The sequence below is a fragment of the Nelumbo nucifera genome, chromosome 5 (genome assembly GCF_055504915.1).
Source record: "Nelumbo nucifera cultivar China Antique chromosome 5, China Antique-T2T, whole genome shotgun sequence".
Lineage (NCBI taxonomy): Eukaryota > Viridiplantae > Streptophyta > Magnoliopsida > Proteales > Nelumbonaceae > Nelumbo > Nelumbo nucifera.
This window is the reverse complement of record NC_142653.1, coordinates 44,350,245-44,367,028: the sequence shown is the minus strand read 5'-3', so window position 1 is coordinate 44,367,028 and position 16,784 is coordinate 44,350,245. Positions and strand designations below refer to the sequence as shown.

General features: G+C 36.9%; 1 protein-coding gene across 3 annotated transcripts; it reads left to right on the top strand.

Moving 5' to 3' along the window:
* Positions 1–8,484: 8,484 nt before the first annotated feature.
* Positions 8,485–11,895, top strand: LOC104608495 (NAD(P)-binding Rossmann-fold superfamily protein). Of its 3 annotated transcripts, none has more exons than XR_002023275.2 (2): positions 8,485–8,901; positions 11,628–11,895. XR_002023275.2 is itself a non-coding variant. In XM_010274508.3 (2 exons), exon 2 carries the CDS (start codon positions 9,362–9,364, stop codon positions 10,520–10,522), a length of 1,161 nt encoding a protein of 386 aa, XP_010272810.1. In that variant the 5' UTR covers positions 8,530–8,901; positions 9,099–9,361; the 3' UTR covers positions 10,523–10,998. The 3 variants fall into 3 exon arrangements, 2 of the variants coding, with proteins under 2 accessions (XP_010272810.1, XP_010272811.1); XM_010274508.3 differs by lacking the exon at positions 11,628–11,895 and adding an exon at positions 9,099–10,998 and having other exon boundaries at positions 8,530–8,901; XM_010274509.3 differs by lacking the exon at positions 11,628–11,895 and adding an exon at positions 9,387–10,998 and having other exon boundaries at positions 8,533–8,901.
* Positions 11,896–16,784: the final 4,889 nt, after the last annotated feature.

The window sequence follows — 16,784 nt, the reverse complement described above, 5'->3', positions numbered from 1 at the left end:
TTGAATTTGGTCAGAGTTTGGTCTGTATGCTATGATTTTGCTTGAGAGAATGCCATGAGGAGGTTAGATGGGTGTATGTTTTTGAAGCATCTAACTTCTCTTCTTATTGTGCAGTACATAAATAAATTGGATGGATGGCAAATTGGGCCCCATATTTAGGGGTGATTGGTACAATGACATTGTGTTCTTGTTGTATTTTGAATTGATCAAAGTAAATTTGTAAGAAATATGTAGTCACATCATGTCATTTTTAATTAGAAAAATGTACACAGATAAATAACATCTTATTTGCTACCATGTTTATGATTCCACTTTATTGAGCAGTTGTTTTTCAGATATCTTATCTTTTCCAAATCATTGTCACAACCTTGTCAGAAACAGTAGAGGTACTGTTTGGACCCCCTCTAGAAATTCTGCACCCAACTTGAATGTGATGAAAAGTTAACGATAAAGGAGGTTTTGGACCCCCTTTAGGGGCAAATAACTCTACAAGTTGGCTTGACATCATTTGGAACATTAAGAGCCCTCCAAAGATCAGAATTTTTCTTTTCCTTCTCTTCCAAAATAAGCTCCCTTCGAAAATGAATACGGGGAAAAGAGGTTTTGATAGTGATGGATCTTGTCGCTTCTGTGGTGAGGAGGAAGGTTTAGATCATATTTTCAAGTATTTTCCTTTCTCGTGTCAAATTTGGTCTATCCTTAGTGACCAATTAGAGGGTCTATTGGAGAGTGACCAAACCCTTCTTGACTGGTGGATCAGATTGCCAAAAATCAAGAAAAACAAAAAGCTCCTAATTAAAAAAAAATTGCTTTCATTTTGTGGGCTATTTGGGAAAACAGAAATTAGAAAATTTTTAATAACATTGCAAACCCCCCTCAAACAATTCTTGGTCGAGCTCTTCGTTCTTTCATGGAAATCTTGAAAATTGAAAAAGGTGCAGCCATAGAATCTTTTCACAAGACTTGGAAGCCCATTGTATGGTCTGCTCCATCTCAAGAAAGCATAAAAATTTCTCGTATCTTAGATGATCATTGTACTGCTTCTTGTATTGCCAGTAACCATCTTGGTCATGTCTTAGATGCCAAAACTGTTAAGATTGGATTCTGTAAAACTAATCAATCCTAAATGTGGGTTGTCTGGGAAGTCATTAAAATGGTCCTGAAATTCCATTAATTCTCGATCTTTATCGAAGGTGATTCAAAGTTGGTGATTTCGTGCCTCAACCAAAAGACGAAGCCCCTTTGGAAGATGAGGAACACTATCAAGAGTTGCATTAGGATGAAGAACACCTTTACTAGAAGACGTATTTTTCACCATGTATACAGAGAAGTGAACCAAGCCACAGATTGGATAGCTCGTGAAGCTCATATTGCTACTTCGGAGTTTTTATCTTTTAACTTTTCTTCCCTTTCCCCTTTTCTTCTTTCTATTTGTTTTGCTGACTTCTGGGGGCACACTACCCCCCGTTTGTTGGTGTTCTCTGGTTTTATTAAAAGAAATCACATTGCTATTAAATGCAGGTTACAGGTCACCTCAATTGCAAACAAGTGGTTGGTTGGTAAGAGTGATTGTTATTATTTGATTTTTGGACTTTTTTTAAGCAAAAGAAGAAGAAGGAAGAGGAGGAAAGAGAAAAGAGAAAAGAGAAGAAAAAATAAATAAAGACATGGCATATTTTCAAAATATAATAAATAGTTGGTGTTGTTTTTATGTTTACATTTTATTTGTCCTTCGAAAGGTCATCAAGGTACATATAAGTTGTTTTTAAAAGTTGATGGTATCAATAAGTAATTAATCATCATCATAATAATAATAATAATAATAATAATAATAATTATAATAATAATAATAATAATAATAATAATAATAATAATAATAATAATAATAATAATGAACTTCATCTAATTAATAAAAATGATTTAAGTTATCAAAATAATGTTCAAATTAGTGATCAATAAATTATTTGGACAAAATTAGCCCTAAAAGTAAAAGAAAAGGCTAAGGGTCTTGGCCGTTTGGTTAACAATTGGAATTGGAATGGTATATTCTCCCTCCTATTTGATTGAAACGGGAATGATCAAAATCAGAATCAGAATTAACGAGAATGGATTTTCAATCCTTAAGATGGAGGAGAGAATAACAAATGAGGGAACACTATTCCTCCAAGAATGAGAATCAGATTCTGATTTTGCCTAACCAAACAATTGGAGAGGTGTGTTGAAACCATGATATATTGGGTTTCAAACTATGCCACACCTCAGTCCCCCTGTTCGGTTGTGGTGTGGTGTGGTTTGCACACCCACCATATCATGGTGTGGTTTTCACCACACCCAAAATATTGGTCCTCGTGGCCTCAACCATGCCACAAGGTACTACAGTCCCAACATTGGTTACGATGCTTTGTACTCATTTTTAATATAGTTAATCAATTTTATTTTATTATTAATTGCTTATTATTTTATTAGTTCTCTTATGTATTTTTATATTACTTTTAATTTTTATCAATATTACATTTTTTAAATTTATCGTTAGTATCATCATCATCATCATCATCATCATCATTATTATTATTATTATTATTATTATTATTGTTATTGTTATTATTATTGTTATTATTATTAATATTTTTAAATTTTTAATCAATATTCATTTTTAGTGTTTTTAACCTACCGTTGACCTGACAGATTGAACCGCTTGAACCATCACTTGATTACAATTTTGGGTCAGATTTTAGTAAAACCCAATGGACGACTAAAAACTGTTGAGTTAGTCAATTGGAATGTTGACCTATTTGACCCGGTGACTGAGTCACGAGTTGCACACTAACTGTGTATGCAAACTTTGAGAGACCCTAACTTAGCACTCCAATGTCCAATTGAGGTGATTTTTTTTTGGTAGCTTTTTGAGAGCTATGCATCCTAAGGGGTCATAGGCACCTTAGCCCTCTAGTTTTTCCATAAAAAACCCTTTTTTGACCTCAAATTGAAATTTTTAATATTTTTTACAAATAAAAAATGTAAAACAAAATTTAAAAGTATAAAATACAAAATAATACATATGTTACAATAAAACATATATGCATTATTTATTGATAAAATACATGTTTATACATACCTATGCACATATATACATGTATATATGTATGTATGTATGTATGTATGCATGTATGAATTAATGTATTGTTGACATGGCATGGTCTTACCCATTCGACCCGGGCGATCGAATTGGTGACCTACGACCTAGAGGCAAAAATGGTTCGGCCTCTGGGTTGGTTTTTAAAACATTATTAATTTTTTTTTTAATTTTTTATCACATGTTAAATTAATTCATACTATTGACTTGCATTTTGCTTAAAAACACCCAAAAAAAGTTATTACTCTTGATCAATGGCGTAAATCACCTCACATTGTGTATATGAGATACATGGAATCAAAATACAAGGTGTGGCCTAAACCACACAACACCTTGCAGAATGCCTATATAGGTGTGGTGGTTCAGGATACCAAACTTTAACCACAGTATGGCGTAGTGTGGTTGAGACCACACCACACCTGTGGTGTGGTTGAGCTAATTTCTGGAATACACTACAGAACACCCCCAGAATCAAAATGGTCCATTCAAATTCCAGACCCCTATTCCTACAAACGAAATGGACCAAAGAGATTTTTTTTTTAGAAAATAAACTCTATAGAAGAAAGGTTGTCAACAACAAAGTGGTTGGAAAATAAAGTTTTCAAAAGCAAGTAGCTTTTGTAGCTTATTTCTAAAGCATAGGCTGGGTGAAAGAATTCTAGTGTGCTTGTTGGATGATAGATCTAGGAATTGAATTAAAGCCCACTTCTTACCACTTTGTTTCGTTTCTCTTGCTCACTAGAAGCTCATATGAAGTTTTCTCTTTTATAGATGCAAGCTACTCTCTCTCTTTTGAATGTAGTGGTGCATAGTGTGGCTACCCAAACTAGAGGGGGATGATGTAGTCACCACCTAAATTTTTGGAAAATGAGAATTTTGGAAAATCCAAAATTTTTCAAGAAAAATGAATGTTTTCTTAGGGAATGGGGACCAAGGTACAATGTGGGCTGGGAAGATGTTAGGCAACCCAAACGCACCCGATTAAACCGGCCTCTACTTGACTAATATTTTAAGGAATATTTAATAATTTTGGGCTTTGACAAGTAATAAACCACACTATTAAATTAAAAAAGAAACTAGTTGTAATCTAACAATTAATAAAATAAAGAATAAAACACTAAACAAAGGGATAACCATTGAACAATTAACTAAAATATATAAACTATGACAATCAAAACTGGTGAGTGGAAGATTGAAGAAATAGGCTAAAAACTAGCTAACAGAAATGATAGGAGCTCCAAATGACAAATACGTGCATGTGACCTAAGATGCAATGCCATAAATGGTGGCTTAAAAATGTTAAAGTAAAAAGATCAATATGATACTGTGAATGAGCACGGAATTTCTAACTTAAGCTGATGCTAATATGAGGAATGAGGAGGACTTTCTGCTACTAATTAGCGCCAGTAAAGACCTAATTGAGAGAGAGAAACAAAATGTGTTTTCTAAAGAACATTAAGGAATGTCAAAAAATAAAACGGGTCATTAATAAAAACAAAAAAGCGGTGGAGTTTAAAGGGGACATGAGATCCGAAAGCAATGAAATGTGATGATCTAAATGCATAAAAACTACTCTAGAAATGGCCAATTAAATAAACTGATGGTTGGGAAAGGCATATAATAATAAATTTTAAACAATGAAGAGATATGAGCAACATAACATTCGTCTTCGATCGGATGGCTGGAAGGCCAATTAATCCTACAAGACTATTAAGAAGATAACAAATTATTTCCATCTAAAACAATTTAGAAAAACATCTTCCTTAAAAACAGAAAAAAAAGTAAATAAATCTTTTCTACAAACTCTGTGCAAAGACTACTATCCTTGTGTTACGTTCAGCAGCTTTCTTACTGATTCCTCTATCCTCAGTTGATGCATTCCTCGGATGTTCATGAAACGTTGGAGCCCTCTCCCATACTTGGTGAGGATTCTTGATCGTTCTGAAACCCAAAAATAGTTTATGCAGCCCAAAATGCAAAGAAAAGTCTGCTCAATGGTTGTAGTCTTCTTGCAACACTTTTTCAAACTCAAGTTGAATTCAGCATCGTCTCTCATTCCACCATGCCCGACCTGGTAGTATCTGGATTTAGAGTGACATGAAAGGGTTATAAGGTTGTGAGAGGTCTCCCCTGCTTGGAATGTGAATAGGGTGAGTAAAAGTCTGCAAATGGTGACAGCACTGCTGTGAAGTATGATCGATTACGAGTGACATAGGGAGGAGTTGTAGGCTTCGATCTTCACTCCGTAGACGTGGGGGATGGATTTCTGGATATGGATGTGAAAGGGCATAAGATGGAGAATGCTTGGGACGTGAATGGGAGTAACACTTAAATAGAAAGTGTAGAGTTCTCTCTCTAGGTTAAAATGTGTGTGCTTGGGTATTTATAGAGTTTTTTGGGGTGGGGGGTGATTCTAAAAAGGGAATGGGTGAATTAGGTTTGAGCTTGGGTGTGATTACGAGGCATTATTCAAACTTAACAGTCATTAATTGTTAACTATCTTTTTAATGGTCACAATGTTTGAAATTGTGACTGTTCAAAAAGTTTTTTCTGAACCAACACTTTCCTCTATTTCATGACTCTTTAGAAATTATTTAAGGAGTGTGAATCAAGCAAATTTGCACACAAGCTTTTCGAAAATCACTCGTCTCTCTTTATTCGATCTGTTATTGTCTCATAGAAGGTTTCTTTGGAGAATTTTCAACTTTGGTGGTAGCAGACTCTCGTCCAAGACTGTTATATTATGAGAATGAATTTGCCTGTAACCCACCAGCAAATTCATCAAATCTGAGTGGGGGCAAATAAAATTGGTAGCAAAAAATTTTGGTAGAGTAATTGCACAACTTGAGTATGCTAATGCAATAAGAAGTCTGATGTATGCTATACTTTGTACTAGACCTGATATTGCATTTGTAGTAAATAAACTTAGTTAGTTTACAAGTAATCCCAATGTAGAGCATTGGAAGGCAATGTGATCTAGTTGCATTAAAAGGGTACATTGATGCTAATTGGATTACTAGTAATGAAAATAACAAGTCTACCTCTAACTAGACTTTTGTCCTTGATGGAGGTGCGATCTCTTAGGCATTCAAAAGACAAACTTGCATATCTAACTCGACCATAGAACCCAAATTCATAGCCTTGTGGCGACTACTAGAAAAGATGTTGGCCAAATCCTATGCCTCAAATTTCCATTTAGTGTGATAGTGAAGCAATTTTTTCGAGAGCCTATGGTGGTACCTACAATGGTAAGTCCAAGCATATAAGTCTGAGGCATGAATTTGTTAGTCAACTAATTTAAGATGGAATCATCACTATAGTCAATGTTCAAAATATCGATACTGGCATATCGGCCTGTATCGGTACTATTTTTATGTTTTTATTTTATTTTTTTTTGAAACTGGTTGAGAGGGGCCAATTTAAGGACAATATACCCTTTGAACCACTTGCCAACCCAAAACACCCTCTATAGGGGCTTATCGAGAAGGCTCCAATACAATACATATTAGCCGATATGTGACAAAATTTTAATCCTTGACTATAACTTATGTAAGGTCAACTAAAAGCTTGACTAATCCTCTTACCAAAGGTTTGCCTTGAAAATTGGTAAGAACGATAACTAAAGAGATGTAATTAAAATCCTTCACTTAGTCACCAGTAATGATAACCTGCCCTCATAAAACATCATTCTATTTAAAATATTATTTATATTTTAAATTTTTTTCTTTATTTTAATTGAATCTATTTAAAAAAAAGGGTAAATTTCTTAAGCTACCCTTATGGTTTAGCTAATTGATTAAGGCTCTGTTTGATGATTAAGGCCCTGTTTCATAAATACTTCTTAGAAGTACTTGTTTTAACAACCCTTTACGCTATTTGGTAACCCACTTTTTCAAATCACTTATTATGTTTTTAAGTACTTATTGGGGTGGGAATGTTTGGTAAGCTACTTTCCTCATAAGTGCTTATATTTATTCAAATGACAATTTTAGCCCTCACTTCTCTCATACATATATACAATACTTTTCAATAATAATAATAATAACAATTAATCATAATAATAATATAGATAATAATTATAAATAATAATAATAACTAATATTAACCATAATAATAATAATAATCATAATAATTATAAATGATAATAATAACTAAAATTAATAGTAGTAGCAGTAATAATAATAATAATAAGACGATGAAGAGGAGGAAGGTTGTTGCCACTACAACTCCCTTATTCTCCCTTCGAGCAATAGAGAGCGTCGACAACCTCTCCTTAGTCTTTCTCTCCCTCTCCCTCTCTCTCTTTCTCTCTCTCTCTCTCCTTTTCTTCTTCTTCTTCTCCTTTGTTTTTGTTCTTCTATAACCACTAAACCATGAACAAGACACTGTTCATCTTCCTCTCCAAAAGAGAACCAGCAGTAGCTGAACGTCTCTCTTTCGATTCTTCGACATTGGAATGGCGGCGATTTCTAGATCGATCTCTGTTTCAAAGATTTGAGATTGAGCTACGAGCTCTGTTTTAGAGATCTGAGATCGAGCTACGAGCTATGTTTTAGAGATCTAACTTCAAAGCATAGAGGAAAGAGGCCAAATGATAGGTCCACCGGCCACGGTTCCTCACCGTCGATCATCGCCGGTGGACCTGTAACTGGTGTGCCGTTGCTACTAGGGTTTGAGGATTTGATGAGTGGAGAAGGGGGAGGTATAACCTCGTGGGGCTATTTTAGTCATTATACAAATTTGTCAGGGATTGGTTCGTCCTAATATTTTGGAGTACTTAAAAAAAGCCAACTTGAAGTCACTTTTTCAAAGTACTTCTTTAAAAAAAGTATTTTTCACCACTTTTTTACCAAACACCCATAAGTACTTAAAAACCACTTAATGTGTGGTCCCATGTCTTAAAAGAAGTACTTCTTAAGAAGGTTTAGGCCCTATTTGATGATTAAGTACTTGTTACAAGAAGTACTTGTTTCAAATAACTTATTATGTTTTTAAGTACTTATTGGGGTGGGGATGTTAAGCTACTTTCCCCATAAGTGCTAATATTGACAGATGACAATTTTAGCCCTCACTTCACTCATACATACATACAAACACCCATAAGTACTTAAAAACCACTTAATGTGTGGTCCCATGTCTTAAAAGAAATACTTCTTAAGAAGGTTTAGGCCCTATTTGATGATTAAGTACTTGTTACAAGAAGTACTTGTTTCAAATAACTTATTATGTTTTTAAGTACTTATTGGGGTGGGGATGTTAAGCTACTTTCCCCCTAAGTGCTTATATATATATATATATATATATATAATTTCAAAACCGCTTTCAACCCTATTGTTGTCGTTGACCAGAAACACTTCGACCAGAAAGCTGAGTGCTTATATATATATATATATATACTTTCAAAACCGCTTTCAACCCTATTGTTGTCGTTGACCAGAAACACTTCGACCAGAAAGCTGCGATGGAGAACATCGTCGTCTAGATCTACTTTCAAATCCGCTTCTAGATAACAATGTCATTGTTATCGCCGTCAGCTGTAGGGTTGCGCCAGAGAATCGGTACCCGGCTGCATTTGAAGAAGGGCTCAAATTCTTGAACTGGTTGGGGTAGCAGGCGAATCTGATTTAGTGTGGTTAGCCTCCTGGGAACACACGCGAAGCTGGTGCTGATATCAGGACTCAGGAGATCCGATGCTCAACAGCGTATCCTGATACATTTGGAGCGTCAATTGTGGGACCTTCGTTGGCTGCTAATGGGGACCCTTCCAGGTTCCGTTCTAATCCAGTGGTTCCCCTTTCCTTCTCTGCATTCATTACACGTTTTGTCTACATAGGGATGTCCATTCTCTGCTTTGCATTTCTGAGGAAAAAACGAATTTTCAATCTTGATTTGAACTATAATTCTTGACTGAATGCTTATTTCGGAAAATTTTATCATATCTGTCATTCTGGACTGTGTTTCACAGAAGTGCGATGTGTACAAATTACAATTTCGGGGTGGTTTTGTTCGACTAAATATCAGGGATGAGGTGACGGGGAAATCACTTGGTGGGATCTGCTGTGTCTATTGTGCTGTGGACGGAGCTGTGTCCCCAATCAAATCCACTCGCATGACCTTAACCTTCTCCCACATCTCCGTCCATTGCACAGTGGACAGATCAGATCCCAGCAACAAAAGATGCATGGGTCACTGTCATTACTAGTCTAAGCCTCACAAGATTCAAATTGTATGACCTTTCCTATGCCGATGGCAGGCAAAGGAACAACTACAATCAGTACCAAAAAAGACGTTGCTGAAAGTGTTGCGCTCATCTTCGGGGTTACCGGGCTCGTTGGCAAGGAGATTGCCAACAACTTATTAGCCAAATCTGGGTGGAAGGTATATGGCATTGCTCGCAAGCCTGATTTCTTCACCCCCATTCAACATCGTAACTACAGGTTCATTTCGTGTGACCTCCTAGACCCTGTACAAACTGTGCAGAAGCTCTCTTCCCTGAATGGGGCGACCCACATCTTTTGGGTCACTTGGGCCAGCCAGTTCCCTCTGGACTCGTCGGAGTGTTGCGATCAGAACAAGGCCATGATGTCTAATGCCTTGGATGCTATTCTCCCCAAAGCTAAGGCACTGAAGCATGTCTCTCTTCAGACTGGGACCAAGCATTATGTATCTCTTAGCGGACCTTTTGACAACACAGTGCGACGCTACGACGAGGAGAGTCCCAGAGTCAATGAAGGCCATAATTTCTATTACATGCTAGAGGACTTGCTCATTGAGAAACTAAGGGGTAAAGTGTCATGGTCAGTGCACCGCCCAGGGTTAATATTGGGAAGTTCTCACAGGACTGCTTTTAACTTCATCGGTAGCCTCTGCATCTATGGGACGATATGCAAACATCTCCACCTCCCCTTCGTATTTGGAGGTGCAAGAGAGTGTTGGGAGGAGGTCTACATAGATGGTTCAGATGCCAGGCTTGTTGCTGAGCAACATATATGGGTATCAACGAATGATAATGTATCTTCAACAGATGGCCAAGCCTTCAACGCAGTAAATGGTCCAAGCTTCACATGGAAACAGATCTGGCCTGCCCTTGCTGTTAAGTTTGGATTGCAGGCAGCAGAAGACATGTTCTCGCAAGATTTTCTATTTTCAACTTCCATGGCAGACAAGGAAAGTGTGTGGGAAGACATTGTGGTGAAGGAGGGCTTACGACCAACCAAGATAGGAGACCTGGCTAATTGGACATTCTTAGATGTCCTGTTCCGGTTCCCAACAAAGCTACTGGCAGCTCGAGACAAGGTTGATCGGCTTGGTTTCACGATGACTTATGAGATGTTGGATTCCATATTGTATTGGGTGGATTGCATAAGGGATGAGAAGCTCATTCCTTAGAAGTTTGACCTCAAATGTGTCACTTGGTAGGGGGACAGTGTGGTGCACCACAATCCAGGCTATCTCGCTGATGTCTTTCCAAGGATTGGCCAAAGAGAATATGCTCAGGGATAAGCTGTTGTCCCATCCATTGCTGTTCTTATCATATTTGCTTCGAATGATAGAGACCCAAGTCTATCATGTTCTATTGGGAAGCACCAAAGCCATTTACCCAGTAGGGAAATATTCCTTTCAAGCCGATGACCTAATCACAGGCCGCCTTCCTTCCATCAACATGCAGAGCACTTTCCACCTAACTAAATGATCCCTTCTATAACTACCTCCCACCAAAAGATAATCACGTTTGCAGCTTCCTTATATGATTCCTCACCGTGGCTGCAGCTTTAAATAGAGAAAGTAAGTCAGCAGGTTGGAAAGGGTTTGCCTTTACGAGGGTGTCTTCCACCTTTTGAGAAATAATTCATCTTCCACGGATACAATCTCCTCTCACACCTGTACAGTGCAAGATCCAGGAAACTAACAGTCTTTGGGATTTCCATTCAAAGGTAGATCAAGATGCTTAACAGGCCACTTTTCCATATTACCCCCTCAAGGTCCTGCACATCTCCTCTGAGGAATGTGAATACTCATAATACTGCTTTTAGTTAGATTAGTTTTCAGACCCTTAATAGCTTCAAAATATTTCAAGGTTTTCACCAAATTTATGAGATTTTTTTTCCTCTCCTTCAAGAAAGATAATAGTATCACCTGCAATATATTGCCTAACACTACATTTTCTAACATATTAAACTAATTGAACATCTTAATCACCAAAAGAAGCAAGAAGTGAAAATTTTGATGCCCTGTAGTTCAGTTGAGTCCATTGAAGAGATTTCATTGCAAAATAAATATTCCAGCTCTGGACCTGGTTGCTTAAAATAAATATGTTCTTCTCAAACAATACATTATTTTTTTCCTTGTTATGTGGTCTCAATTTCTACCAACATTTGTTCTGGCGTCTTACTTAGTAATTGTTTGTTCATTCATTATATGCTAAGTTTAATAGTGACTATGCTTAGATTGATATGCCATAAAATCTGTGAATTGTTTTTATGTTGTTCTGCAGATTTTATTTTATTTTCTGATGGTTCTATCCACATCCTCTGCTCAGTTGTTCCTTTTGCGGGATTCTCCAGCATCACTTGCACCATTTGCTGCTGTGTTGATCATCCTAGAGGATATTTCAGACCCCTTTGGGGGGGGTTCTTTCTATTAAATGCCCACTGAAGTTGAATCCTTTGTTCTGTCAGCATCTAACTCTAGAGCTGTTAGTAATTCTAGTCTTGCTATTGCATGGTTAGAAGCAATATTGATTTAGTGACAGTTCCTTCTAACATAGCTCTTTCTTTAATATTTCTAGCTACTCTTTAGACCACAATGTTGGCTTGCCATGGGCCCAGACCAATCAAGTAGATTGAATTGAACCATCCACATTTCAGTTTGCTGTCTGGTCCATTTTTAAAGATTGATAAGCATTTATACCAATAATGATGATTATTCCAAACAAATAATAATGTAAAGAGTAAAGACTAAAAGTGTATTGATAAAAAAAGTGATTCTTGATGAGCCTAGGGGTGATCATGGGCCCGGCTGGGCGCAGGTCTAGATTACAAGCCCTGGCCAGCCCTACATGGGCCTGGATTGAGCTTATGGACTTTCTGGTCCTAATGACTTTGAGCCCATGGCACCTTATGAGTTATGATAATAATTTAGCTATTTATAAATTTATAAACTAAATAACAGATAATGCATTAAAAAAAATATTGTACCAGATCAATCTAGGCTGGGCTTGGCTAGGCTTTGGGCCTATGGCACAGAAAGCATGGGCCTCATTTAATTCCTAGATTAGCTTGGTTTGGCTTGGCTTACCTATAATTTTATAGATGAAGGTAAGGCCTTCATTCCCATTCTTGAGTAATGTGAACTAGAGAAACACTCGATAGTGAGTGTTAAGATTGAGTGTTATCTCAAGTCCCACATTGATTAGGAATGAAAATGAAGGCCCTTGCCTAGGAGGATAACTCTCATCCTTGAGTTGACTCATGTGTTCAACTCATGAATATTATTTATTTACATGTTAAAAGTTTTATATTTTATGTAAAATAATAAACATTTAATATGAAATAAAATATATAATATAGATTTAATATACAAAACATTTAGTGTATGTAATTTATTGAAAGTAATACATAATATAATATAATATAGTATAAAAGTGTTATGTATGTATTTAATAATATGTATTATATTATATTGCAGGTTGGACCTGGCTGGGTTTCCAAGCTGGGCCAAGAATGATTACCCCTAGATGAGCCCACTCTTGTACTTTTTTGGAGGGTAAGGGGGCATGAAAGTAAGACTTTCCTCATTGCTTCCCATTATATCGGCCAATAATTTTATCACACTTTACCTGAGTCATCTGCTGTTCATTTTTTCATTCTCCATGTAGATTTGTGGTGGAAAAATTGATATTGTCCGTACACCACTGCCTGGACTGAACTTTTTTATAAATTTATTGTATTACAGTTTACAGAGAACATGATTCTTGATAGAGCACAATAGTGGGATAAGATTCATGCACCAACCTCAAATGGCTGGGATTAATGCTGAGCTTAATTGAGTTTGCGTTTTAGTTTGCAGATGCCATATCTTCAAAGGGTTTCAGACAATTCATGAGAATGGCTGTCTTTTGAGGTTTTCTGACGTCCAGAATTACATGTAAACAAATTTTGAAAAATAAATGATAATGCAACCGGAGTTCACCACCAAAAAAGGGTCAGTGAGGTATACAAAAGCAAATGAGAAACGCAGAGGGTGAAGGAAGAATATAAGAAACAAGTTACAACTTACAACTCGATGTAAATAATGTTCTCAAGATCAAAGTTAGAGATAAGAGGGAAAACATGCAAGTTCAATCAATTAATCCCTGCCTTATCTCAACATATAATATAAATGAGACTTAGGTCAATTCCTGTAATGCAATTAATGGTCCCTACTTTCAAAGGAAACACCCATAAAAGGGTGTTCAAAAACAAGAGATTGAGGATGGTTGAATGGGTGCTTAGAAGGGGAGTTTAAAGGGGCTAGTCATATAAGACAGTAGGTAGGGGCGTCAGTGGGTTGGGGTTAAGAAGTAAACCCAGCATTATAGAACTTGGTCAACCTTAACAAGCTTTCTGGTTGGGGCTCCTGTTGACATAGCTGCATTGAAACATTCATAAATATAGCATTGGTTGAGTACTTGAGTATGGTTCAGAGGGGTTGGTCTATGGCCCTTCTACCCCCTGAATCAGGTTAAACCCTTTAGGGGAATGTCAGGAGGCTCCCGATATAATACGTATCGGCCGGTACACTGATGTTACATATCAAAATTTCAAACCTTGCTTGAGTATAGACATATTATCTGTGGGACAAGTCGGGGTAGGCTCAGGTTAGTGTACTCTCGGTAGGGTTCAATATTTAAATGTGAGTTTGGAAAGCAAAGAATAAAAAAGAAACCCGAATTGGAACAGCATTTGGGTCTAGTCTTCTAGCAATAATTTGGGCCTTAAATCAAGGGGATTAAAATTGTAATCTCATTTTCCATCGAGATATCATCTGTAACATGTAACATGTTAGATTTCAATGAAACCACCTGCTCCCTTGAACCCGGTTCTCTTTGTCCAACACTCCCAAGTTTGCAGAGTGAAGGCCAGCCAGTCCTCTTCGATAGTTAAAATTTAGATGGTTTGCTACACTAAATTTACAGTAACTTTCTTCCGGACAATTCTCTTTCTCCATGTTTTGGGTGGTAGAGAAGCCTCCCCTTCAGCAGTAGAATCACCCTTAACTCTGTCTAGTGCCAAGGAGTCCTAGCCGGAAATAACAGCATTCTTTGAGATGAATCACTATGAAGTTTGAAGAAGGCTTTGCAACAGCCTCAGATGGCCTGTTGTATGCCTTCAACAGGTTGTCTCAAATCTGACTGAATCAGTGGATGTGCCTCTACTCCAAACCAATGTCTCTCCAATTTGAACATTCAGAAGCCTACACGCAATACATTATAATATTTAGGGGTGCAACTTAGGCAGGCTTGGGTAGGGATTTTGTTAAAATTTAAATCGACCCGGCTTGGAAGACTGCTCAATGCAGTGTTAATTCTTCAAATTGGGTACCCAACTTGCAATCCTAACAATATTATATTCATCATCATTATCCAAGCCTTGTCTCGACAGGGTTCAAGATAGCAGACACCAATATGTTTTTTTATTGAACCCTTAAAATAAGAAAATAATAAATTAGAAATTAGTATATAAAACCTACAAATTGAATATTTTGGTTTAATAATATCTATTTAATTATTATAATATCAAAAAAAACAAAGAATATAGAAGTGTTCAAGAGTGGCATGTGCAAAATGGGTAGGCAATTAATTGAAGCGACCATCCCTGGGCACCTTATCACCTTGAAACATTGAGGCATATATGGGAAGTATGATTGAATCAGTAAAAAGCTTGAAACATTTAGGCATTTCAAGTCTACATGCTGAACCAGTATTAACAGTTGATTTCCTTTACTCGAAGCTTTTATTTCCAAGTTATTAACAAATAACATACTAATAGTAGTTCAATTTCTTTCTTATATTCAAATGTGATGCCATTTAATCATTTTTGATATTTCATACTGCAGGATATATAGTTAAACCAATTTTAAACAATGCATCAATTTCTGTGGTCCTCTTTTCATGGTTTAAAAAGGGGAATATTTTTTCATTCATCTAGCTTTCTTTCTCAGGTTGCATAATGCCTGGGGAAATTCAAGACCACAATCTTCACACAAATGAGAATGTTGCCATCAAACATGGAGCATTGAGCTATAAATCTTGGCCAAGGCTTCCCCAATTTTGATGGCCCCAAATTTGTGAGAGGCAGCCATTTAAGCTATTAGAGAGGAAAAAAATCAATATGACCAGGGATATGGTGTTCCTTACCTCAACTCTGTTGTTACAGCCAGGTTCCAGAATGACACTGCTAGTAATAGATCCAAAAAGAGAGTCGTTTGGTAAATCATTTTTGAAAGATCTTCTTAAGGCTTTGACAGTTAAAAGATGTAGTGAGCTTTTGTATCAATATCTTGATAGATTGAAGGCCGTTTAGTTAAGGTGTATCTTTCTACATGAAAATGAGTTGAAAAAAAAAAAAACTGAAAAGCTCTATTTGGAGCTTCCAAAAAATAGTCCAAAATGGGCTTCGTGCATCTCTTTGGCACAATGCCCTTTGGTGGCTAAATCTCCTCCAAACCAAACGAAAAAGACCACAATACAATCTGCTGGACTTCTAAATAGCCGACAGACCATGCGGAAAGACACACCAAATGGGGCCTTACTGCTACCTTTGGGTGCACTGAAGCAGTTGCTGCAACCATATTAGGTTTCATAAATCCTGGTTATGAGGTTATTTCCTCTTTGCTCCATTTTTATGATTCTTATGAAGCCACCCTCTCAAAGGCTGGAGCTAAAATAAAAGAAATCACCCTTTGACCTCAAGAATTCGGTTCCAATTAATGAGATGAAGCCTTCTATCTCAAAGGATCCTCGTGTAATACTGATAAATACTCAATGTAATAGCATTGCTTTGTATGGAGAATGATGTGTTTGGTCTTTACAGTTGAAGTTTATGACAAATTTGACATTTGAAGATGATCATATTTCTATGGCTTCACTTCCTGGCATGTATAAGAGGACTGTCACTATGAACTCTGAGAAAAACTCTCCTAACAGGGTGGAAGATTGAACGGGAAATAGCTCCACGGCTCCACCACATTATCTGACATAACTCACCTTTACCACCTCAACTCCGATGCAGAATGCAGCTGCTGCAGCTCTTTGTGCCTCTGGTTCATACTGCGAGAGAATCATATGGCAAAGAAGGCAATTTTGGTGGAAAGACTCAAGGCTGATGTTAGTTTCTAGGCATTCCCATCAAGTGGTGCCTACTTTGAGTGATAGATCATACTTCTTTTGAATTGGAAAATGATACTGCTTTTTGTGAGTTTCTGATCCAGAAGGTGGGTGTAGTAGCAATACGGCAATACCAACCAGCATAGCATATTCTATCTTCAAGGTTCACATTCTGCAAAGATGAGGACACGCTGAACGGTGCAGTTGAAAGAATGAAAAGAGAATCTGAGGCTTCCTGAGAGTAAAAGATGACCAGGTGAATCTATTTTATTTATCTATGTTCAA

Coding starts and splice junctions, on each gene's coding strand:
- LOC104608495 (XM_010274508.3), top strand. CDS start 9,362: ATGACCTTTCCTATGCCGATGGCAGGCAAAGGAACAACTACAATCAGT.